Source organism: Fukomys damarensis, unplaced genomic scaffold (assembly GCF_012274545.1).
Source record: "Fukomys damarensis isolate Sample0158 unplaced genomic scaffold, DMR_v1.0_HiC HiC_scaffold_4, whole genome shotgun sequence".
NCBI lineage: Eukaryota > Metazoa > Chordata > Mammalia > Rodentia > Bathyergidae > Fukomys > Fukomys damarensis.
In genome coordinates, this window is record NW_022900916.1 from 43,380,874 (window position 1) to 43,407,292 (window position 26,419).

The 26,419-nt window shown below is 35.6% G+C and overlaps 1 protein-coding gene across 1 annotated transcript; it reads left to right on the forward strand.

Moving 5' to 3' along the window:
• The first annotated feature begins 6,054 nt into the window (after window positions 1–6,054).
• Tas2r16 (taste 2 receptor member 16) lies at window positions 6,055–6,960 on the forward strand. The gene has a single exon (XM_010635376.1). The coding sequence runs from the start codon at window positions 6,055–6,057 to the stop codon at window positions 6,958–6,960; it is 906 nt and encodes a 301-aa protein (XP_010633678.1).
• Window positions 6,961–26,419: the final 19,459 nt, after the last annotated feature.

Sequence of the window (26,419 nt, forward strand, 5' to 3'; positions counted from 1 at the left end):
GTTGAACTTAAACAAATAATATCTAAATATTTCTAAATTTATATATATAAAGGGGTAATGCTAAATTTACCTGGGCTAGGAATTAAACTAGTTAAACAACGTGTATGTGTTGTATTTTATTTTTTTTCTCACTAACCCCAAGGAACTTTTTGCCTTTGTATACATAAAAGAACAATACAGACTTAAATCTGGAAAGTCCCAAAGTTCAGTCATTCAAAGAATACCTCTCAGTTACTGTCGATATGGAATCTAGAGCCGGGGACTATGTAACATTTGAAATCTAAAGAAAATTGAGGAAATGGGTGGATTTCCAAGCCTAAGCTTTTTTTGAGAACTTCTTCATTTCTGAACCAATTTCTCTCCTAGGAATCCCATTCCTACACACAAGAACATAGCTTTTTCAGGAAGAGAAACCCCTTAGTGCTACCCTTCCTCTTATGCTCTTTGCTCCTAAGAAAAAAATTGAAATGATGTGTCCACTCATCTTATGGCTTATGAATATGAAAGTGTTTATTACTCCAGATGATTACATACTTTTGAGTTCCCAGAATTTTCAAACTTGGGGAAAACAATTAAGAGGACATATCTACTTCATAAATTTCATACACTCTTTAGTTGTTTCTGGCATCTTTGTCACACATACTGTGTCCTACTTGATACTAGATAGCATTCATCTGGATTCCTTATCTTTAAGCAGAAAAAATTGTAGGGAATATAGGCTTCTGCTTAGGCCTCTGGCTTGGTCTGAATCCCCTTTTATCAGAGGTGGGGCCTATTTACTCCCTTGCCCTTGATTTCACTTGAGGATTCAGTCATGGGACTGTGATGTTATATCACTTTTAGTCCCCTGAATCTGAACTAATGCTTCTTTTTCTAATTCTTTTCCTCTTGCTCATGTTTATACTTTCTTTATCCCCTTGTTCCTTCTCCCTAGTAAGGACTGGGCTTTGGTGAGTGGGAGAAATAAAGCTCAAGTCTATATTTGCACAGTTTTGCTGGAAATTACTCTCCCTATGATTTGCTTGAATTAGCACTAATCTTTAATGCTTTTACACAATAACAACTTGTAGAGGTTTTTTTTGTCTAAAATATGTTTATACATGTGTAGAAGAGCGTTCATTCATTTACCTGCTCTCAGGGTATAGCCTATTTTCTGTAAAATAGCAGTAAGAACACCATGAGGTATTCACCTTTGGAGACCGTACTAGGAGACATTAACTGCTGTGAGACCACAGGCCAATAGAATTGCTCCTCCCACTTTGTTCCATCTATGCCGTTGCTTCTGATGCCTTTCAGTAGTGTGCCCTATCACAACTCAGAATTTATTTGTGGAATCTAATAAAAGTTGAACTAACAGAAGTAGAGAGAAGATTGGTGATAACTAGGGGCTAAGGGCAAGCAAATGCATTGATCAAAGGGTACCAAGTTCTGTTTAAATAGGAGATATAGGTTCTGGCAAGGTACTATTCAATGTGATGACCATAGTGAACAATAAAGTACTATGCAAATAGCTTCAAAATAGCTAAAAAGTATTGCATTAAAAATATTCTCACCAGAAGGGAGGGCAGGGACAAGGGGAAAAAATGAGAACCAAGACCTGTCATATAAAGGTACAAGATCCCATTGATGAATGTAACTGTATCGTATACCTAGATTGTACCAATTAACTCAATAAAAAGAAAAAAAATATTATCAGCAAAGAAACGTAAGTATCCAATATGATAAGTTATTAATATGTTAATTAATCTGGCTTGAGCATTCCACAATATATTCAACGTATTGAAACAATGCATTGTTCTCCATAAATATATACAATTATTATTTTGTCAGTTAAAATTTAAGCAAAACTTGGGGAAAATCCTGTGTACTAAGTACAGCCAACTTTATTTATCTGATATGTTCTAATAATCTCCAACAATGTTTCTGTCTAAGACTACAATAATGGCTCAGCAAAGTTGGCAGTTGCCTGCTACTTTGGAAACATTCAGGCATGGGAAAGCTTGACTTCCATTCTTCTAATATATTTTTCAGAGATCAGAAGTACTTAAGATACAATTTTGGTTATTCTAGAATAAGAATTTAACTGCAAATTATGCTGTTGCCCTAGTAAGGAAACCTAAACATGTAGTCAGTCATCCCTTGAGTTTTGAGATTCAGGTAAAGCTTGAAAAAAATCCAATTCTAGATGCAAGATAGCTTGAGCTTCCCCACAAGTCTTATACCTGACTTTCTCAACTTTTAAATCTACTCTACAGTATTTCCCAGTTTTTCTACTCTTGGGAATCAGTGAGCTTTCCTTTAAAGATTAGTAAGAAATTTAGATGTCTTCACATTTACAATAGTCAGCATTTTTCCTGAAGATTCATTAAGTGAAGAGAAGACACATAATGAAATGTCACAGTTCCATCTCTTACCAGCAAAATTCACTCTGGTTTCTTCATCCAAAATCCATGCAGTACTACCAAATGGAGTACCCTTTCTCAGACAGTTTTTCTCTACATATAGCTGTGTGAAGGGACGCCCTGTTCTTTATGAAGGATGCTTTGCTTGCTGGAAGAAACCACAAAATACTGATCTGTTTTTCCTCCAAACCAGTTAAACTGCTGATGAATTCTGTAATGGTAGTAAGAAATACTCCTCAGTGGGAGAAAAAGAATATTATCTGATTCTCTTTTCCTAGACACACACACACACACACACACACACACACACACTCCAACGTTTCTAGTGGATTAAACTGTAGTGTACCTTCTTCTCACAAAACCATATATCAGAGGGGATTCAGTCCTTATTGTTATTAAATATTCAAAAATATGAGGCTCTGTGTTTTTTATTTGCATTTCCTCTAACTTCTTTCTCCACAAAGTCATCAGATGGCTGCAGCAGTTCCCAACATCATGCCATAGTTAAAATAATATGCAAAACAAGATGAAAAGAAGAAAGAATTTCTCTTTGTGAATCTCTCTGATATTATCAGAAAGGGATATTTTTCAGATAATCTTAGCAGCCATTTCCTTTGTTCTCAGTTCCCTTAATTGATTCTTATCTCCAAATTGAACGTGGAAGAGAAAAAGAGACATTTAATGAAGAGCCTGGCACTTAAAATCTTTCTTGTGAGAGGAAAATTCTGTAGTTAAGTCATTTTGATAAAGCAAACAAATGTCCGTTTTATGCCATCATGTGACTATACCTCTTTTATCTATTCTCTAACTGATGTCCATTTACATGGTTTCCAGTTCTTTGGTATTATAAACACTTCTGAAATAACTAGACTTGTCAATTTTCCCTTTGTTATAGATGTGTAAGATTTTTCTCTGTAATATACAACATATTCCTAGAAGTAATAGCTGTGAAGTTAAGCTCTATAAACTTTAAATATGATGAAATTATTTTTCAACATAACTATATTAATTTACATTCCTCCCAGCAGTGCATAAAGCCTTCTATTTTTCACATATGTTGTCTAGATTTGATATTGTCCATGTTTTTTGCTATGTGAAGGCTGAAAAATGTTTTCTCAGTATTGTCTGTTTTATAATTACTAGTGAGATTAAATATCACTTTGTCAAATTATTAGTTAATATCATTTACCCTGTCATTTATTGCCTGTTCTTAATTTTCCTATTTTCAATATTTTTATGAAATAGCCATGCACACATATATATACACATGTATCTATACACATATATAATGTATATCAGCAAAAAAGACTAATATCTCAAACTATGTGTGTACAAAATTTTCTTAGTAATAGTAAAATCCAGAATTAGACAAACAACTCTTATTAGATTTTCAAATGAGAAAAATTAGAGTGCCACCCCAGGGAAAAGTAAATAAAGTAGTAGAGGAGTCTAAGAATATGCTCAGGGAAACCAGAAATAAGGAGAGATTACTCCTCTAACAGTGAAGATAGTGACATCCAAGACTAGAGACTGACATTTCTGTTCCCAAGCAACCTTTGGGTTGGGAAATAAGCTCAGGACCTTCACTCCTGTCTGGTGTCTGTGAAGGGGAAAGAGACCTGGCACAATGACAAAGTGAATATAGCACACAGCCTGGACAGCCTGCCCTCCCACCCTTTTGTCTGGCAGGAAAGCCTGGGTTCGCCATAGTTCAAGAGTTCACCATAAAGTAGTAGGACTTCAGTCATTTGCCCAATGCCTGACCAGCCATCACTGGCTAGTGGGTAACCATTTCCAGGCTGATGAGAGCAAAGGCTAAGGGTAGAAGCTGAAGAAGATGTGAAGGGGGCAAGCCAGAGTCAGGGGTCACTGCAGAGATCGCTCTGCAGGGTTTAGAGGCACATACAATAGAAGAGATGGTACTTGAACTCCTAGCCTCAGAGAACACCCAGTCCCAGCTCTAGCCCAATCGGTACATCCCACCCTCAAACTTCCTAAAAGAGTGTCGTTTAATGGCCACTGCCATATGGGGGTGGCCCTGTATGTTGGAATGGTTACAGTTCATCTCTCCAGATGTAGGCCAGCCTATGAGGAGCTGTTTGAGACAGACTCTCACTCCTGGTCAAACTTGCGGCTAGTGTCTAGTCCTGAGTCCCGTAGCATGGTGGCTGTGTTTGAAGGATCCCTTAGAGCGTTAGAGCATCACCGGCATTACAAGTTTACTCCAAAAAGACAGTGTTTGTAGTGTACATGGAACATAAGGCAGACATTTAAGCTATCATTGCATATTTTACTAAACAATAGTTTATATTTCATTCCTTCTTATGTCTGGATATATCTCAACCAATTAATCTTTTGATCAGAGGATACTATTTCATTGTCTCTTTTTTTATTTCCTATTTCTTGAATTTTATTAAGAATGCAAAGCAGATGCTTTTTAATTTTCATTCCGTTTTCTAGTAGAAGTTTTAAAGCTATTGCTTTCCTTTGCACCATAGGTTAAGGGGTGTTTTTATTTCATTTTCAAGAATTCTAATCTTCATATTAAACTGTTCCTGTTTTTACTTCTTTGAATGAATGTCCACACAGGCTTGGAGTTTATCACATGCATGGTCGGTAATTTTTACTCTGTCTCCTTCACCAGGTAATAATTACTAGAATTCACCTCTCACTTTGGAAGCCACTAATTAGATATTTACTATTTGGAATACTTGTCCTGAACCAAAGAAAAAGGTGTTCCTTCTCTAACCCGCCTGTATAGCTCTGAAGCAATGCCTACTATTTAGAAGTGCTTTACTGGTATTAAAAGGCCTCTCTCTCAACTTATCTGTAAGAAATGACAAAAGTAACCAAGCTATGAAAAGAGAGAAAAAACCAGTGATATTGATAGAACAAAAACAATTTCCAAAAATGTATAGAGCATATGCTCAAGGCATTTAAATTGGCAGAAAAGCAGTATCTATGGACAATTTGTCTTCAAAGAAGAGTGCAGCGATTTATTTGGAGTTTGAGTCTCTGAATTGGGGAATTCAGTGGACAATTATTAGGGTGAACTGCATTGGATGAGGATACTTGCCTTGGATTCCAGCCATTTTGTTTGTGGAATCTCAGACAAAAGACTTTGTTATCATTTTTATTTACCTTCACACTTTGGTCATAGTGTCCTCTAGCAGCTGCTGAGAAAGCTGGTAACACAGGGCTTTCTGAGGTTAGCTTTCAACAGAACAGAAGCATTCCCAGGACATGAACGGGAAGTGAAGGATTTGTCTTTACTGTGGCTCGAATTTTAGGTTAAAAAAGATATTATTTAAAGAAGACAGGGAAATAAACTAAAAAGGATAAAAAAGGAAATAAGTACCATGGTTATGATGTAAGTATGCCTTTATGGAAATAATCAAATCATCTTAGGAGAAAGAATCCACATTCAAAAAATATTTTTCTTTATCCAGATGTAGTAACAAAGCATCAAGCAAAGCATAACCAAATCCTATAGATAGGAAAATGACAGTCAAAAATGAGCTGTAGAACATTTGCATCCAGAAGGATGTGCTTTCATTTACTGGACAGTGGTGGGAACAGAAACCTATTTCCCAACTACAGATTGATGCAGAGCTTCTAATTCTTTTCCAGAAACGTACTTCAGAATAGAAGGATGGTACTTAAACAACTCACTATCTTTTTCATCATCATCTATGTGCTTGAGTCCTTGATAATAATTGCACAGAGCAGCTTCACTGTTGCAGTTCTGGGCAGAGAGTGGGTTCTGGTCAAAAGACTGTCACCTGTGGAAATGATTCTCACCAGCCTGGGCATCTGTCGTTTCTGTCAACAGTGGTCATCAATACTGCACAATTTTTGCTCCTATTTTAACCTTAATTGTGGGATATGGAACACAGGCATCATCTGGGAATTCACTAATACCCTTACATTCTGGTTGACCAGCTTGCTTGCTGTCTTCTACTGTGTCAAGGTCTCTTCGATCAACCATCCCATCTTCTTCTGGCTGAGGTGGAGAATTTTGAGATTTGTTCCCTGGTTATTACTGAGTGTTCTGGTGATTTCTTGTGTGGCGATTATCCCTTCAGCTATTAAGAATCGCATCCAGATGGAATTTAACCTCATGGAGCATTTACCCACAAACAGCACTTTGATTGAGAGACTTAAAATGTTTGAGCAGTATTTTTCCAAGGCTCATAAAATAGTTGTATTGACGATTCCCTTTCTCCTGTTTCTGGTCTCCACCACCATGCTGATGGCCTCTCTGATCCAGCACTGGAAACAAATGAAACTGCATAACACTGGCCTCTCTAACTCCAACCTGAGAGCTCACTCTACCGCCCTAAGGTCTCTTGCTGTCTTCTTTATCTTCTTCACTGCTTACTTTCTGACTGTAGTACCCAGCATTTTAGGCATTAGATCTAAGAGAACACCTTGGTACTGGGTTTGGGATTCCATCATCTACGGAATAGTCTGTATTCATTTCACTGCACTGATGCTGAGGAGCCCTACACTGAAGAGGGCTCTAAAGATAAAGTTCTGGGGCCTAGAGTCTGTCTGAAGCACAAGGTACATCAAGAGTCCTGGGCAAATGGAAGTATGCCCTGGTACAAATTAATACTAATAACCAGCATCACTATGTAACATTCTTAATGTGAACTTTATTCTCTTTCATCCCTTCTGCTTTCTTTCTCTAAATGTTTAACCTTTTCTCTACTTCTTTCCATTTCTTTCTTTCCCTTCCACAAGGCCCAGGTTGGTCCTGGCTTTCTCTCTGTCTCCTCATTCTCCTTAGTGTTGGCCAACTCTGGAATCTGACTTCTAATACATTCTACACTTAACTGTCAAAATCTTGGTGTCCACATATCATTTTACCCTTGTTGTGACTACTGATTATTTCATAGTTTAATATGAATGCCTTTCCCAGAAGAATTTGTTGCCCATACCCTGAATACTCTCTATGCCAACCCCTTAATTCATTTTCTCAGCTTCAGTTGAGAAAAGGTCTTGCCATTGAGGTAGCATTCTCTCATATGCTCTCACAATTCTGGAACTTTATCTAATGACACAAATTCTTTGTTTCTATTGCGAATATTGTGCTTTCAGTCTTTAAAACTCAACTCAAATTTGTACTCTTTTTTTCTTTTTTGGTACTAGGGATCAGACTCGGGACCTTGAACTTGCAAGGCAGGCATTGACACCACTGAGCTAAATCCCTGGTCCCTAGACTCATATTTAATAACTCTCCAAATACTTATGATTCTGTTATTAATAACACAGCATTTATAATGGCTTGATAATTGACTCTATTTTACTATAAATTAGAGTAAAATCTCTAGAACGCTTCCTTTCTCATATTGAAACATAACTGGGGATTTTGCCATACAGAAAAAAAGAGATAGCTTCCTAATGTTTGAGTGACACTGGTTTAAATTTTCTGTACTTTTTTATTTTGTGCTTTATGAGTGCCCAAAGTCCTCCCCAAATGAATAAGAATATAAATAAGAATGTACAGTAATCAACTTTAAAATCACCAATAAGACATTACTGTTTTTAACAAATGCTTTCCATCTCCCCAGTCCAACAGGTTTTTTCACACTTTTGCAAGATCTAGTCTCACCTTCTTCCCATAGCATCTCTTTATTTCTCTCCCTTTACCCTCACCTATTAGCAACCAAACATCTTGGTAAGGGTCGACTTCCAGGTATTTCAGTCTGTTATCCCAGAAACTTATCAAGGCTTTTTTTTTTTCTAAAGATAATTATGTCTTAGCCAGGGATTTAGCTCAGAGATTCGGTGGCCTGCCTCGCAAGCGCAAGGACCCGAGTTCAATCCCCGGTAGCCCCCCCAAAAAATAATAATAATAATTATGTCTTACAACATTCTGGTGCAAGAGGTGGAGAATATAACTTTCCCACCTTTTATACATATTGAGTATGTCTGATAAAATGAGCTTCTGGCTCTCCCATTAGAAGACTGAAACATCTCAAAGCAAACCACCTTACAGAAAAAAAGATATAGGTAATTCAAGTTTGATTGTGAAGAAAATCTTGGTTCCTGCAAAGGGATGGATGTTATGATTTGACCTCAGTTGGATCACTCTGATTTGTTTCCACATTGAACTCATCCTTTAAACTGAGGGCATGAATAGAAGTAAAAATCAAAGGTTATTTTTGCCAAAGACTGTGTGACATCTGGCTCATCTCTGCAGCAACCTACTACTGTATAGAAAGGAGCATGAGCTGGATTATCACACTTTACAGCAGCGCTCTACAGCATCTCCTGAACTCCAGAAGTTCGACTGCACTAGAAGGTAGCGTCCAAACTGATAGATGCTCTCATGTCTGGTAAGCATAGTCTTAAGTGACACAGAAAAAAGAAAGGGAGACAAAAGTATGTGTTGATATTGATATCATTTGATCTGACTAGGGAATCCTAGAAAAGAGGATGGGGGGAGGTGGATTGCATGGGTTTGGGATCCTGTTGGAACAGTTTGTGCTAAAGCCAGTAAAATATGCATTATTGCTACTTGTCATTGGTATCAATATCCAGAAGGGGTCTTGCAGTTTCTGAAGTCTCAAATAGTTGGGAAAAACAGGGACCTTTATTATCATATGTATGTAAATAGAGAACAGGATAAAACAGTGCCCCATTTCACCCGTTATCATATACAATACACAGATACACTTCAGAAACTGTTAAGCAGTTGTAGTTTTTTCATTGTCTTCTTTGTAATAAAGTGCAATAGAAGACTTATGTATGATATGCATGAGGTGGGGCGTATTAGAAGCAGCTGAAAGGGCCCAGAAATAAGAAAAAAATAAATAAAAAGAAGCAGAAATAATTACCATACATATTTGTGTTATCTACTAGTTCACAAAGAAATTTTACATACAATATCTCATTTTAAACAGAAAAGACTGGTCAAAATCACCTGATCCAGGCTAGATGGAAAACAGACTTAAGAAAGAAAGATGATTTATTTAAAGTCACACTGCTAAAAGGAGAGAAAACCTCATGAGATAAGCTTTAAGGACACAATGAGCTTTAATTTGTAAAAATACTGGTGATAAAGAGGAGATTTTTAAGAAAAAAATATCAGAGAGGTAGTGACCAAGAACAAGGGAATTCTTTGGATAGCTTCTGTTTGCTGGATATAAAAGTAAGACACCATGGGACTAATAGATTTGTTTTGTCTGAGTTATATATATAACCATTATGCCCAACATAGACTATGTTGCCTGACCACTCACATCAGAGAACAGAGAAGTAGCTGTGAATTTAAGAAGAACCCTATGAGTGCTGAGTCCATACACTGTATACACACACACACACACACACACACACACACACACACACACACACACCATGTATAACTCCAAATCACTGGCAACTGGAAAGCAGACCTTTCACCTTTTATACAGTGCCCCATGATCTTAAAACCTATATTGTGACTATGAGGAGGTGGGCAACAAAGGTAAGTTCCCAGTGACACCTGGCATGGGGGTTTGTTCCTAATCAGATACCACAGATTTGATTCACTGGGTGGTACTCTCTTCGTCACCCCCTTCCTACCATGCAAAGTACATGGGTTCAAAAACTTCAGTTGCATCTTTTTGAGACTGGTATTAAAGACTCCAAGGCCTGACTCTGATCTATCTGCCCAGGTTTAAGTCCCCAAAAATCTCCTATATAAATCTATTTGCATCAGACATATCCCTTCATTGTTTCCTGAACATTCATGCATACTCTGGTTACTCTTTGGATCATATAAATATTTCACCTTTTGCTGAACATTCAGGCATAGGATATTTGAATTTACATTGGGTAGATCAACATATAGAATAAATACTCTTCACATCTGCTGATGCCACTGCCTTTCTTTTTCTGTATTTCCTCTTTAACCATATGCCTAAATTCCCTCTACCTTTCATTATTTGGTACCAACTTAGCTACTTGCACAAATGCCAAACCCATCACTGACTTTTGCACCTCCAGGTAATGTATTTCCTGCAGCATCAACTGTCTCAAACACCAAATTTAAGTTGTTTCTCATTATTAAATTTCTCTATCTCTTGCCTTTGCCTTCATAATGTAGTTTTCTACACACAAGAATTCATTTATTACTGTTAAATGACATTCAGATAATGAGTAACATTCCTGAATTCCGGTATTTGTAAATGCAAAACATCTTATTCATTCAATAAATATTTACTATCAGCCTACTGTATACTGCTGGAAACACAATGATGGCCTGGCAGCTTGATGAATGTGTGTTCCTTCTGGGAAGTGAAATTTTTGCTTGTGGGCTGTGTTACCCATGGTAGGTCCAGTTAGATCAGCTATGAACACTCTTATTTCAAGAAGCCCTGGTAGAAAAATAGCTATGGATATTCTACAGTGGGTTAAGAGCTGAGAGGCTTTTAGCAGGTAAGTGCTTTTCTCTTACAAAAGAATAAAGCGCAGATATCTTCTCAGGATTCTGGAAACAAGAAACAGCCAATATTTAGACTTCTTCTCTGATAGAGGTACAATGACCAAATTACAACAGTACCAAACAAGATGTTGGTCTTTTTCTTTTAATTTCTTCCACACCCTCCTCCCTCAACTTAATGATCTTACGACAGTTAGAAGAAAAAAGATGTGGTAGGGCATTGAAAAAATTGACCTCTACTTTCTTCCTTGCTGATCACAAACCTCTATATCAACTCAGAGAGAGGAAAGAAGATTCAATTGGATTTGAGATTTATGTTTTGATTTAGACTCTAAAACCTGAAAATGAGAACATTCTTGGAAACCCATGGGACCTAAAATGCCACTGAGGGTTGGGGAAGGGTGATCTGGGGAATTTGTTTAAAATTAGGACTTGGAACAAAACTGTTTTTTTGAGTCCAAATTATTTAATAAATTTTACGACAGTCATAGGAGACAGTAAAATATGAAAAGCCTTTTCATTTTTCTCTGATATTGCTTTTGCATGGTATACATTTCTTTCTATTTACAAAAGAATCCCAAGATAATTTTCTTTCTCAAGGGATCTAAGCAAAGACTAAAGCAAAGGCCTCCCTCTGATGATTGCAGTTTCTTTGACACCACAGCCATCATGACTGCATCCACCTGAATCCTGACAAAACAACATGAAATTTCGCCACTTGATCATAAAACTTGTCCCTGCCTAGAGGAGAACACTTGACAAAGGAGTCCATTCTTTCTCCATTCTGGCGCTTATGTTTATATAGGAGCAATGGCATTTTTCCTTGTTTTTCTTAGATTCTTATAAATTATGGCAAATCAATTTCAAAATTCATCTTGTTATAAAGAAGACTGAGTAAAAGAGGAAGAAAAAATACTGTGGATAACATCAAAACAATAAAACATTCATGACATAACTACAATTATAAACCAATTTTTAAAAATTGTTCAGACCTATTTTTGTTCCAAAAATGCATATTTGGGGAGAGAATTTTGGGAATGTTTTCTGTGAAGTCTAGAAGAACATGTACTTACAATCAATGTGACTTGGAATAATGCCAAATTGCTTTTTAACAGGAGGGGGAAATACATCTTATTTGGCCCTTCTACACAGAGCTTTTAATTTACCATCCATATGCCATGTCTCAAATACCCAAGGCAACATTTCTTTGAGATGATTTATTCTATTTGAACAAAACGTACAAAATTGATCTGAAGTGTGAAGTGGCTTCTTGCTAGTTTTGATTGCAAGAATACAGTTGGATAAACTTAATTTCAATGCCAAGTCTACTCAAATTATTTTTAGAGTAAAATTTATACAAATGTCAGGTTGTATTGGTTGGATAAAGTAAATTCCTTAACTGAATTAAGTTTTTTCTTTAAATTTCAATCTCTATAGTAGTTCTAATAAATAAATTAATAAAATTTTATGTTAGAAATATGCTAAATGTAAGTAATTGAAACACAGCCAAAATGAAGTCAAATGAGAATAAGTTGCTTATATCTGCAGAGGAACATAGATCTTCAAATTTATGTTTAAAATTAGAGAAAAGATAAATTTCACAAGCCTTCATTCTTAAAGCCTAAAGATAGACTGTGTAGGTAGCTATTTCTTGAGGTTATTGGCACATCAGTGTTGTCAGTACTTGAGGGTTTGAATGAGGCCCATTCCAGCAACTTGGAAATAAGATTGTCTTCTGAGGCATAAAACAAAAAATCAATTTCCTTCCCTGCTTATGCCCTAACTGAAACAATTTAAGAATTACCAGAAAATAAGTGGCTATAAGATTCTGTAATTGAATTTCAGGATTTAGATCAAGGTAGAGTCCAAATTATAACATATTACATAGACAATAAGTAAAACAAGTCTCAAATAAAACACTTTCACAAATAAATAGAAATAAAAAGGTAACAAGTTTCATCCAGTTCTTCCCAGAGTGGGGGAATGTTTGGTTAAGGTTTCTACTCCTTTTGACAAGTCGTCCAAGCTGTTACCTAAGGAAATTGGTAGGTTACTTAAATTTCTTCAGCTTTTACTTTATGATAACTCACTTATTCAATTATGATTTGGCTTTTTAAATTGTGATGGTTATGTTCATGCCCCTAGGAGGACATCAGTGACAACTTCCTATGTCCTGAAATATGGGTACAAGTAAATCCTGGATATATAACATAATAGATACATGAAGATGGCAGAGCAAGACTTTTTGGGCCCAAGATATTGGAGCTAATCACTGGAATCCCACAGAGACAATTCTAACACCTTTGCTACAACCCATGAAAAACAAAAGCAACACCACACAGCTCTGTTTTGTGCTGCTGTTATTATCATGTTTTGGTGCTTAATATTTAAGACTGATCCATAGTGTCTGTGAGGTCCATTTCTGCCAACTTCACATGCAAGCTGTTTTTTTGACTGAGGCTTCAGATCATATAGCTCAAATTTAGGCAGAAACTTGCTCAACACTCTAACTGTATAATGAATTGATGGGTGTGCTCAACTCAGTCTCATATTTTCAGCTTCAGTTTCAGTAGTATGATTTAATTTCACATCATAACTCTGTTGGAGAAACATCAGGAATAGGTCTCTGGGCCAATACAGCTCGGGAGCAGAACCTAGAACATGGTCACATCATTGAGATACTGTTTTGATAATCATCCTTCCAGTACATGGGTCACTGTCTAGATCACCGTTCTTAGACAGGGAAATACAGTCTAGTGAGTTTCAGAATGGAGGATTTACTACAAGGATTTAGGTAGCATATTAAGTTTCAGGGAATGGTAAGAAAATAGGCAGAAGTGGTGCAACCAAAAGGAATGGCCAACCACACCACAGGGTTACTCAGGCAACACCACCTACCACTTGATATTCATAAAATCAGGAAGTGGGAAAAAGAATTTGCATCACAGCTGCTCCAATTACATCAGTTGCCTCTGTCTCAAGATTAAATATCATTACACAGCCAGCACCCCACACTGCTTCCTCCTCTCTCTGTGACTCAGGTGGGTGCCCCTCTGGCTGCACTGGATCACCTTAGCTGCACATGTAGCTTTATCACCTCAAAGCTGCTCTTTGTGTCTGGAGAATGTCGTGATTAGCTTTCTAGCTTCTATTGAAGCCTCTCAGGAATAGTGCATGGAGACAAGGGGCCGACTACCCAACATTCTTATACAAATGCATACAATCTGCAATTCCCAAACTCTAGAGTACCTCACAAACCTATCACCATTATTCAAAATAAAAAGTAGGTATCTAAGAACTATTTTTATATTTAAAAATAAATCATGAAAGTTTCCAAGCAATTGAAACCCCTCAGACTATCTAAAAGAACAAGGATAATTAAACACAGTTAGCTTGGCATTTGTCAAAATCCAGCATTCTGACTTCTGGTAATTTGAGGGCCAATAATATAGCTATGTAAGTAGCTGTAAGATGACCAGAAGCATCACAGTACAGGCTGTACTACTAATATAGGGGAAATAGATATAAATCAAAACCTACTAGATATCCAAAACACGAGTTCATGTTCTCTAAAACCAAAGAATGAATTCTAGGAATATCGGAGATTAAGAGTAGGAAAATTTTATTGAGAAAAAAGCTTCTGTCTAAGACAGACAGAAGGGGAGCCAGAAAGTGGGTTGCTCACTCACCCCATTTTTCAAAGATGTTTTATACAGTAAAGCCATGTGGTGAGGGGTGTACAAAGTGGGACAAAACTATAAGACTCCAAATTACAAGGTGGGCATGAGGTGAGGCAAAACTATGACCAACCAATAAGATTACAAGTACAGTCACCCTGGTAATATTGATTAAATGGAGGTCCAATGGGGAAACAACGCATACAAGGAATTTGCAAGGAATTTTGGTGGAAAGGGGTGGATCAAGGATCTTTTTTGAAAGATCTCGGTCCCTCACCCAGGTGATTAATACCTATTTAGAACATCAATCACAAATGAAAAAATGGAAATAAAGTGTTTGTAAATGGGGAGGAGAGTGGGGGTGAAGGGAGGGCAGGGACAAGGGGAAAAAATGAGAACCAAGACCTGTCATGTAAAGGTACAAGATCCCAATAATGAATGTAACTGTACTGTATACCTAAAATGTACCAATAAACTCAATTAAACAAAAGGAATATCAACCCTCCATGGGTGTGGTAGTTTCTCTTCTTTCACAATTCTGGCCTTCAGTGAATGTGTCTTCATTGTCCTCCATGTTGGCTCCTTCTGGGCTGGCCCTGTCTAACTACCTACAAAATATCTAATTAGCTTACCTATCTGCAATACTACCATCATCTTTGCACTCTATATCAGTGGGGGAAATGCATAAATGAAACAGGGGAAGAAAAGAGGACTAGCTATAGTAAATGGTCCTCATATCTTTCAATAATCCACTTTACCAAGGCAGTGCATTTATTACCCATTGTTGATAGAATTGCTTTCTAACAGTTCACAGGTGCCTTTTTGGGGGAATAAAATGCTGCCAAGAGGAGCCAAAACTGAGAAGTTATTCTTAGCCTAGAGTACTGCAGTTTTCAGCTAATGTCTAGATGATACGGAAGTATATAAAGACAAGCCCCTTCAGGCCAGACTAACTACTGCGCAATTCAAGCTCATCACACCCCTTGAGCTCTGGCTGGAACTGTTCTCCAACTGATACCATATTCTGATCTAGCTTTTTTCCCTTTTGCCATATCAAGCATCCCTCATTCATTTTCCCCAGATGTCCCCTCCATCTAGTATGTTCCTGTCAAGGAAGGGGAGCATAACTCTTCACCTCTTTGCTGTGGCAGTGCTTAATGACTTTCCTCCATGGAACAGAATATGCAAAGGGTAAAAATAATTTTACAATGCAGAGTCTTGGCAAGTATTACCCAGGAAAGGAGGCCTCTGTCTTCTTAGCACAATGTGAGGATGACACTCTACTTCTGTTATTTTTCTCCCAAACACACAGTCTAACTACAAGAAAAACATCAGACAAAACCAAACTGAAGGACATTCTAAAAAATATCTGACCAGTACCCCAAAACTGTCCAGTATATAGGAAACTGTGAAAAACCATTACAGATGAGAAAAAGCTAAAACATGCTGACTAAATGAAATATAATGCTTGGGCAGAATCATAGACTAGAAAAAGGATCCTAAGGAGAATTTAATAAAATCCAAATAAAAATCTGTAATTATATGAGAGAAGCATATCAATGTGGAATTCTCAGTTGTGACAAATGTTGTATATGTACTTTCTGTGAAGAAAAATAAGTACTAGTATTTTTGTATTTTTGCAACTCTTCTGGAAATCCAAAACTGTTCTAAAAAGCAATCCCTACTTTTTTTCTAATCCCCTAATACTTCCAATATATGGCAATTTTTCTTTGTCTCTGGAGAGTAATTTTATTTAGTTACTTCTATGTCATAATTCTTGGTTGAATTCCAGATACCTTGCGAAGAATAACAGAGGCTAGGGTAAACAATATTTGTGCCTGAGGACAGAAGGACCATTTCTTCTAATAAGGTGTAAGTACAGGGACTGACACCTCTTCCTCTTTTGCTGTACAATAGATGATCAATTCTACACAACTCTTCTTTCCTTGGAGGAATTGGTTCTTCTCTGAATTTCATAATTTTCAGTTGCTCTGTGCTCTTAGTTCTCTGATAAGTTCAAGAAAAATTATGATTTTGTTCATTTATCCTGTCTTTCTCATTGAGAGATAGGAACACATCCTTTTCAGCTTTCAGCTAGGAGTAAGCAACACTCCAAGTGTTCTTTTTTCCCCCCTCCTTTCCCCTTTAATTCTGTAATGTACAACTATCTAACATGCATGTAGAAGAAAGGAAAACAGAGAAAGCTAGTTATAATAATATATTTTAAAACAAAATTTTGAGTGTTTGAAAACGCATGGCATCTTAATGTTGGGGAAACATTGAACATAATGTTGAAGAAATCTGCATGCTTTGTTTTGAAAATAAATTTACCTACATTCCCTCCAGGGGAGACCACCTCTAATTGAAAATAAATACAGCCTCTGATATTCCCAACAATGAAGAAATACCTTTTGTACTTTCATAGTTTTTTTTTTTTTACTTTTTACTGAAATGCTGAAAGCATAAAAATAATTTTTTCATTAGGCAGTTAAAAATTATACTACATCATTAAGAATACTTTCAAACAAGATACCCTTTTTCAGATTCTGGTTAAAAACATCATATGGAATCATCTTCCTCTCCAGTTTGAAAATATTCTATCTACTTCAACATCCACTGGATAGATTTGTTTTTGTTATATATAAGCCTAGTGAGAGAAGTTTATTATACATAAAATTCTTCACAGAATTTATAAATTCTCAAAGATATTATATATTAATAGGTGAGTCACAGGGATTGGATCGCATAAAATAGGTGGAGTGTGAGTGTTCAGGCAGGCCTAATCTTTTTTGCAAGGAGGTTAAGAGATGGAATATGTAAAATAGACCTGGATTCACTGTGAACTCAGGGCATCAAACATGGCAAAGACCCATTGGCCAAAGAACTAAAGTGATAGCATGGCTCTAAATCATATATCTCTACTTTCTTATCAGAGGCAGAGATTTATGTGAAAAAGAAATAAGGAGCATCAACAACAGGATGCCAAAAGAACATACCCACGTTGGTTTTCTATAATTTTTAAATGCCAGAGAAAGAAAACTTGCCATTTACTAATAAAATCTAATCTTATAAATGTATTCCCTAAACTTTCCTTACTACAAGAATAATTTTATTTTTATTAAAAATACAGATTCCTGGGATCCATACTAGATTAACAATTTGGAATATCCAGGAGAATTTCCTCAAAATGCATATTTTCTTTTGGTTTTGTTGGTTGTTGTTTTGCAGTGTGGGGGGGTCAAACCCAGGGTCTTGCTCCTTATGAGCCACACTCCTACTCCAAACCATGCACTTTTTGGCAAAGCCTATCATATTTTCTTATTCAGAATTGTTAGAGGGAAATCTTGCCCTACACAGCATTTTTGACTACTAATCATTTCTGATTATCATAAAACAAGAATCCTGATGCTTAGCACCAAAACAGTAAATATTGAGAGCTGCTCATTAAACCACAACAGCCTTTCTTGGGGCATAAACAGAAGAAACTCTATTCTGAATTCACCTGGTGTTAAGTAAATTACATTGAGAAGCTAATAGCAAACGAAGTATTGTATGTTTTTGCTACAATAATTTCCTTTAGAAAATTATTCAATAATGAGATTTATCTTTTGAGAACAAATTATTCTAATGCATGTAAAATTATAGGAGCAGGAACTAATAAAAATGTATTCATAAGTAAGTGTATGACTGATGGGTAGTAGAATCATTGCCCTAAACCTCTTGAGGCATGTCTAACACCAAATCAGGTTTGAGATCCTCCTTGCCTTGTGAAATTTTCAGGGCTATACATCAGTGGAAATATATTTACTTTCAATAAAAGGGATTGTTTTTAATGAGAAGAAATTTGCACTTTGCAGAAAAAAAAAGAAGCACTGCAATTCGGTTTTAATTTGAGAGAAAAAGGAAAAACACTGCCCTGAATTTTCTTACAAAGTTCCTCTTGAGATTTTACTGATGGTTTTCATATAGTGTTTCTCAACATTTAACTCAAGACAATCTGAGTCAGAATCACCTGATGTCGATACAATGATCATTTCTAGGTCAACACAGATGTACCAAATTTTTCAATAGGAGAACCCAGTATGCTGTATTTTTTTTTTAATTTTTCCACATGATATAGCAGAACATTGAAGTAGGAAAATTAGTGTTCTAAAACAGGAATTGGAAAAGATTGGTTTTTTTTAAAGGCCTAATACTAATTATTTTAACCTAATTATTATGAGCCATATAATCTTAGTAAAGAGTACTGGAGTCTACTGCTGTAGCAAAAAGCAACTATTGACAACTTATAAACTGACAAAAATGGCTGTATTCTGCTAAAACCTCAAAACCAAGCAACTAGATAGATTTGATCATTTAAACATGAAAAAATATTTTTGAGGTTGGTGAATGGACTATTAATATGATGATTTTAATACAGTTCCTCATGTCCAGTAGGTATTTTAATATTTATTTTCTTCAGTGGATTTTGAATTTTAGTTCAGCAAATGTTTGAAAAATTAGATTTAAATAAAACCTATGTTTTGCAGGTTGAACTATAAAGCAAAACATAGTTGTATGTTAAAATCTAAAGAAACATTTAAATTTAATTGTTTCATAAAAGCTAAAGTTAAAAAGAAAGCATTTTTGTAGAAATCTATAATTCACCTAATTCATTAGTAAATCAGATAATAAAAAAATAGTAAAGGGTCAGAAGGGAATCCTGGGGAGGGTTAAAAGACCTTTCAAGGGTAGAAAGAAGCAGCTTCTGTGTGGCTATGAGCAGCAAACCCTTTTCAAGCAGTTTTGAGGTTCAAAACTGACAGGTTGTGGTTTTGATGCCTGCTCTGTAGAGGCAGCACTGTCCCTCCAATTGTAGGTTGCCATGCTTACCTAAATTTCTGTATCAGCCCACAAGACCACACCCAGAGCAGCAAGCCTAATATCCAATCAGGCAAATATAGACCCTTAGAAGGCAGAACAGATCCTAGTCCATAAAAAAGGATCTCAGATTCAGCCATGTCCCAGATCTAGGCCCTGCCACTCCTGCATAGACTCTTCACACAGTAAAACTACTTTCACTTTGTACTGTAATTCTGTTTCAATTCTTCGTCCTCTTTCTACATAGGAGAGAGAAACAAGCCCAGTGAGGGTAAGTCTGACAACCCTAGACCCCAGGCCCACCAGACTTAACAATAGTAAAGGTATAGAATGACTTAACATCCAGGTCTGTACCCAGAAATCAGAAGTGAAACCTTCTTTTCATGTATATTTATGATTGTCATCTCTTCCTCTTGGATTGCTCCCTTTGCAAGGATGTTGGCCTTCATTGTCTCTCTTAATTAGTTTGTTTGAAATTTACTTTTTCTGCGAATAAGATAGGTACCCCTGCTTTTTTCCAGGCTTCTGTCTCATGGAGAATTGTCTCCCATCCTTTTACTTTCAGTCTATGAGTTTCTTCTTGAACTAGGTATGTTTCTTGTATACAGCTTGTAGTTAGATTTTGCTTCTTAATCAATTCTGCCAATCTATTTCTTTTGATTGGTGAATTCAGGCTATTAACATTGACATTTATAACTGATATATATTGATTTATCATCATCATGTTATTTTCCTCTTGTTGGCTCTTTTTAATTTTTTCCCCCCTCTCCCTTTAATTTTTTACCTTGCCTGATGCGTTTGCTCTGTTGGGCCTCACGGAGTTGTGATCTTCATTGTCTTTTTCTAGGATATTGTTTAGAATTGTTTAGAGGGCTGGTTTTGTATTTATGAAGTTTCTCAGACGTTCTTTGTCATGGAAGTATATTATTTCCCCATCAATTTTGGAAGAAAGTTTTGCAGGATACATCAGTCTAGGTTGGAGGTTGTTTGCTTTTAGGGCTTGAAACACCTCACTCTAGGTTCTCCTTGACTTGAGGGTTTGTGTTGAAAAGTCTGCTGTGATTCAGATGGGCTTTTCTTTGCTTGTGATTTCTTTTCTCAAACTGCTTGTAGTATTTTATTCTTTTGTTGAGTGTCTGGGATCTTGATTGCTATAGGTCTATGTGTAGATTTTTTTAAAAATCATGGCTATTGGAGTCCTATATGCCTCACTTATCTGTATGCCAAATTCTTCCCCTCTGGGAAGCTTCCTGTCATTAATTCTAGGAACAGTTATTTTTTAAGTCATTTGTATTTTCTCCTGCTTTTTCATGGACTCCTATCAGTCTTACATTATTCTTTGTGTCATCTATGAGCTATTGGATTGATTTCTCATGATCCCTTACTATTTTTAAGAGATCTCTCTTTTCATGATCACTGACTGCCGTCCTGTCTTCTATAGCTGATATTCTATCTCCAGATTTTCTCAGTTTGTTGTATATACTTTCATTAGAGTTTTTAATCTCCTGGACATCTTTTTAAATCTGTTTCGTGGATTCCATTTCTTTCCTATGCTGGGCATTCATGGCTTCCATCGTGGTCCTGAACTTGTCCATTCTTTTTTTTCTTTCTGTTTCTGCTCTAGAGTCTCTTATCATGTCTTTCATTCTCCTCACCATCTCTGTAGTTTTCTGGGAAATTGTTGCTGTTTTGAATTTTTCTAGAGCCTCCTTTGTCTGTTTTGTCACTGTTTTGCTATCATTTCAGGGTGTCCAGGTGGTTGATTATCAGATTTTCCACCTCATTTCCTACAGAATTTGCCTTTGGTGAGCTGCCAGCCTGTGTTTGTGCCTTACTTAAATGTCTTCTCATTTCTCTTTTTGTTGTTGGTGTTGTCCTTGGTTTAATTCCTGTATTAATACTTTGACCTTCCTGATATAACTTGTCTTTAGGTTTTGAGTCTCTAATGACTCTGAGGCAACCTCTTTTCCGTTATACCAGGAAGAACAACTGATTAGATCAATCACAATAGCTTAGCCCAAGTGATAAAATCAGCAACACATTTTTGAATTGGGTCTGTATATTTGGGGGGGCTGATTGTTTTGAGTTCTTTATATATTCTAGATAATAGTCCTTTGTCTGAGGAGCAGCTGGTAAAAATTTTTTCCCACATTTTAGGTTGTCTCTTAGTTCTGTTGATGGTTTCTTTTGCAGTGCAGAAGCTTTTTAATAAGATGAGATACCAGTTGTTGATTCTTTCTGCTAGTTGCTGTGCTACTGAGGATTCGGTCATAAAGTCTTCCTATGCCAATGTCTTCAAGAGTTCCACCTAACTTATCTTCCAGCAAGTTTAGTGTTTCTGTTTTAAATTGGGCATTTGAAATGAACAGACATTTCTCAGACAAAGAAGTAAAAGCAGAAAGTAAATATATGAAAAAATGTTCTACATCACTGGTCATTCGAGAGATGCAGATGAAAACAACACTGAGATTCCACCTCACCCCACAAAGAATGGCTGCTATCAAGAAATCAATCAATAACAAATGTTGGTGGGATTGTGGGGAGAAAGAAATCCTTCTCTATTGTTGGTGGGAGTGCAGACTGGTGCAACCACTATGGAAATCAATACGGAGATATCTCAAAAAGCTGGGACTAGAAGTTCCACTTGACCCAAACATCCCTCTGCTGGGTACCTTTCCAAAAGAATTAAAAGAATCATATCACAGTGATATATGCACACCTATGTTTATAGCAGCACAGTTTGTAATAGCTAAAATTTGGAAACAGCCCATTTGCCCATCAATTGGAAACTGGATAAAAAATATATGGTTTTTCTATAAAGTAGACTACTACTCAGCCATAAAGAATGAGAAATTAGATTCATTCATAGGAAAATGGATACATTTTGAGGATATACTCCTAAGTGAAATAAATAACTCACACATGTGTAAATACTGAATAGTTTCTCTGTATGAAAAACTATAATAGTACATAAGATCCTAATGAAATAATTAACAATGTGAAATAGGAAGGAAAGGGCTAAGGGGAAGTGTAGGGGAAGTGGGAAGAGTAAGGGAAAGGGAATAAAGGAAAAAAATATGAGAAAATGAAAAAATGGAAATAAAGCTTTTGTAAATGGTGGGGGATGGGGTGAAGGAATGGCAGGGACAAGGGGAATAAATGAGAACCAAGACCTGTCATGTAAAGGTACAAGATCCCAATAATGAATGTAACTGTACTGTATGCCTAAAATGTACCAAATAAACTCAATAAAAAAAAAATCAGCAACACAATAGCGTCAAGCACAGTTTAGAAAATGACAATTTGTGGTAGTTATTAATCTATCACCTTTAACTGTGTGAATTAAATAAAAATCAAGGCTGGAACTCAGGACAATGGCCTGTATGACCCAGTGTCTCTGTGGTGTGAATCCAGGTGCCAGCACAGCCAGGAGGCCAGAGGCATGGGGGGCTACAGGAACTTACACAGCTCTGCATATCACTGTTCTGCTCACACTGCTTGTGAAACCTTCTTTTCAAATTGTCATGCATCATTCACAAAAAATGATCATGCATTAGGCAAACAAAAGATCTTTTGCAAATTTCAAAAATAAATAACAACTATACCTTTCTCTCATGCAGAATAACAATGCTAGAAATTAATATCCAAACCAGAAAAAGAGCCCTACCAAATTTTTATTAATGTGAACAATTCTGAACTGCAAAAAGAAAAATAAATTAAAATTCCACAATAAAGAAAATAATAAAAAGGACTGGACCTTAGAAACTAGGATATGGCTGCAGTATACAAGGGGAAGTAAAGATTCAAATACTTATTAAGTAAATGAAAGATGATGTCAATATATAAATTAAGTATTCAACTCATAAAACTGAAGAAAAAAATCTTAAGGAAATTATAATCTGAAGTTTAATAAAAATAAAAGCAAAATTCATGGATCAAGAGCTTGAAATCTTAAAAATTTATTTAAAATGAAGACCAGCTTACTTCAAAATAAATAAAATACAAGCACCATAAAGCAATTGAATCAAGATAAAAGGGAGAAAATGTGAATAAAGTTTTAATAAAAACAAGAAAATCACTACAGTTCACATAAAATATTTAAAATATAGTCAAGGCATAATTTTTACAGAAACATTTATCACTTAAAGACTAGATGATCTTATGTGAAGTTTTATGTGACTATCACCAATATAAGGAGAGAGAAAGCTCACATGAATTTATCTCTGTAGAATAGAAAATATATTTGTTCTACTACCTCTCCAAACTAAAAAATAGTTCACACAATGAATTCTATCAAAATCTTTAAGAATGTAAATGAGGATAGAGAAGGTAGGAAGAAATCACATTATTACTTTTTAGATGATATTGCTGTAATTTTGAATGTTAACTAAAAATTATACATACATGATAAGAGAATAATGTCAGTGCTATATATACAGATAAATACCTGGTTTACAAATTAGCAACTTAACCTGCTTAGAATAAGAACAATAAAATTTAGTATTTCTAGGAACAACTTTGACAAGAAGTGTGCAATATTAAAGGTGAGCAATCTATAAAATGATGTAGAAATGCACAAAAGACTTGAATAAAGACAAACTCATTTTTAATCAGAGTCATTTATAATCTTGTACAAAATGATTTATACAATTCTCCTGAGTCATTAAATGTAATCATTTTTTATCTTTAAAAATATTCTCAACTTTATTTAAACTAGAGAAACATTTTCTAAAATTAATATGGAAAATAATATGAAGAAATAGGTTTTCAAAAACTTTGGGGGAACAGTGAGAGAATAAGAAGACAATAATAATAATAATGGGGGGAGGAGCAGGAGGAGGAGGAAGAGGAAGGGACATAATAATAAGAAGACATAATCCTCCAGATAACAAAGCTTACTATAGGCTGGCAACGTAACTTCATTCTAGTGCCTTTGCTTAGCATTGCAAAGCACTAGTTTTATCCTCATTACTGCTAAAAAACAACAAAAACAAAAACACAACTTACTATAAAGCTTTCCTAATAAAAAGATGTTGCATTGATACATGAATATAAGAAATTATCTCCAAGATCATTTAAATTAAAAATCTAGCTGAATAAATATTTAGAATATATTGGCATTTGTTTAAAAATAAATTAAATCTTTATGATTCTATCTTTGATTACACAGAAACTACCTCCAGAATACAGCATAGGTTGATTCTGGGAAGGAAAGGAAAGCTTAAGGAATTGCTGTGAAAGTGAGATGATATTTTTCACTACATATTTGTTTCTTTCAAATTTTGTGTTTTTACTACATATTGGTTATTTTTAAACTTAATTTATAAAAAGTAAAATTGTAAGTTAAATTACAAAATGTAAAATTATAATTACATTCATTTTTTAAAATTATGAAAATTCGAGACCTTAAAATTTAAAGCCAAAATTATTTCTAATTCATGACCCAAATATTTTCATTTGTTTCTCTTCACTCTTTTGATTATGTGTAGTTAATAAAGAACCATTTACTGTATATGAGTGTGCCCAAAAGGCAGGAGGGAAAAGATACTGAGAACATGCATGTGTATATAATAAACCAGCCAAGAAAAAGGGAAGATGAGAGGAGGGAAGAAAAGGTGTTCTGGTTGGGACCCAAGTTGAAATGTGAAGGTTTGGCATTTGCGAAGCTTCAGAGTTGCTCTAGAATTCAAGATAACAAAAGGAGATGAGGAATTTATTAAAATTGTTGTTACCTATTGGACCAATTACAGACCCAAATAAGAGAGGGAAGGATTTGCTTTTTGATTAGTTGTGAGAAGCCATTAGTCTTTTTTTCTCTTTGTTTGTTGTTTGTTTTGGTACCGGAGATCAAACTGGGAACCTTGCTCTTGTGAGGCAAGCGGCAGAACCACTGAGCTAAATCCCCAGCCCCTTTCTCTTTCTTTATTTTACTACATGTTTGCAGTTCATGAAATTTGTAATTATCATGAGGAGTGGTTACATGTTCATACTATAGCTTGTTTCTTGTTTTCCTTCCCCTCCCTCCTTCCTCTTCCAATTCCCCTATCCCATTTTTCAATCTTATTGATATTATTAGTCTTAGTTCCTTTTATGGCATATAATGTTTACATTTATTGAGGTTATTAGGTTCTTGTACATGGCATATCTTTAGTTCACTTATTTCCCCTTCCCTTGCTTACCATACCTTGCTTGTTCTTGTTCCCTTGGACCACTTCCCCATTGCAAGAAATCCATCTCTTTGTCCTCTTCTATCCCTCCTTTTTAATTCTCTTTGTACTCTGCCTCATTAAAATGAAAGGTATCCTATGGTATTTAAGCTTGTATGTCTGGTTTATTTCACTCAATATTACATTTTCTAGGTATTCATTTTCCTACAAATATGCAAATTTGTCATTCTTTAAAGCCTAGTAGTATTCTATTATATATAGATACCACACTTTCTTTATCCAACTGTCTGTTGATGGGTATACAGGCTGCTTCTAGGATTTAGCTATTATGAATTGTGCCACTATAAACATTAGTATGCATGTATTACTATAGTGTAATGGCTTTAGCTGTTTGGAGAAGACACTTAGAAAAGGGTAGCTGGATCATATGGAATTTCTAATGTTAATTCTTTGGGAAATATCCATAGTGATTTCCATCATGATTGTACTAGTTTACATTCCCATCAACAATGTGTGAGGGTTCCTTGTTTACCACAGATAATCCAGCATTTGTTATTGTTTAATTTCTTGATGATTGCCATTCTTTCCAGAGCAAGATGGAATCTTAGCATTTTTAAAATTTGCATTTCTGTAATAGCCAGAGATGTTGAGCATTTTTTATATATTTGTTGACCATTTTTATTTCTTCCTCTGTGAAATGTCTGTTTATTTCTCTTGCTCATTTCTTGGCTTAATTTTATGTGGTTTAATTTTTTTGAGTTCTTTGTATTTTCTAAATTAATATCCTCTGAGAAGTAGCTGGCAAGACTTTTTTCTATTATATAGGTTGTTTCTTCATTCTACTAACAGTTTACTTGCTTAGAAGCTTTTTAGTCCAATATA

Excerpts from the sequence above, each read along its gene's own strand:
- Tas2r16 (XM_010635376.1), top strand. The coding sequence starts at position 6,055 with ATGGTACTTAAACAACTCACTATCTTTTTCATCATCATCTATGTGCTT.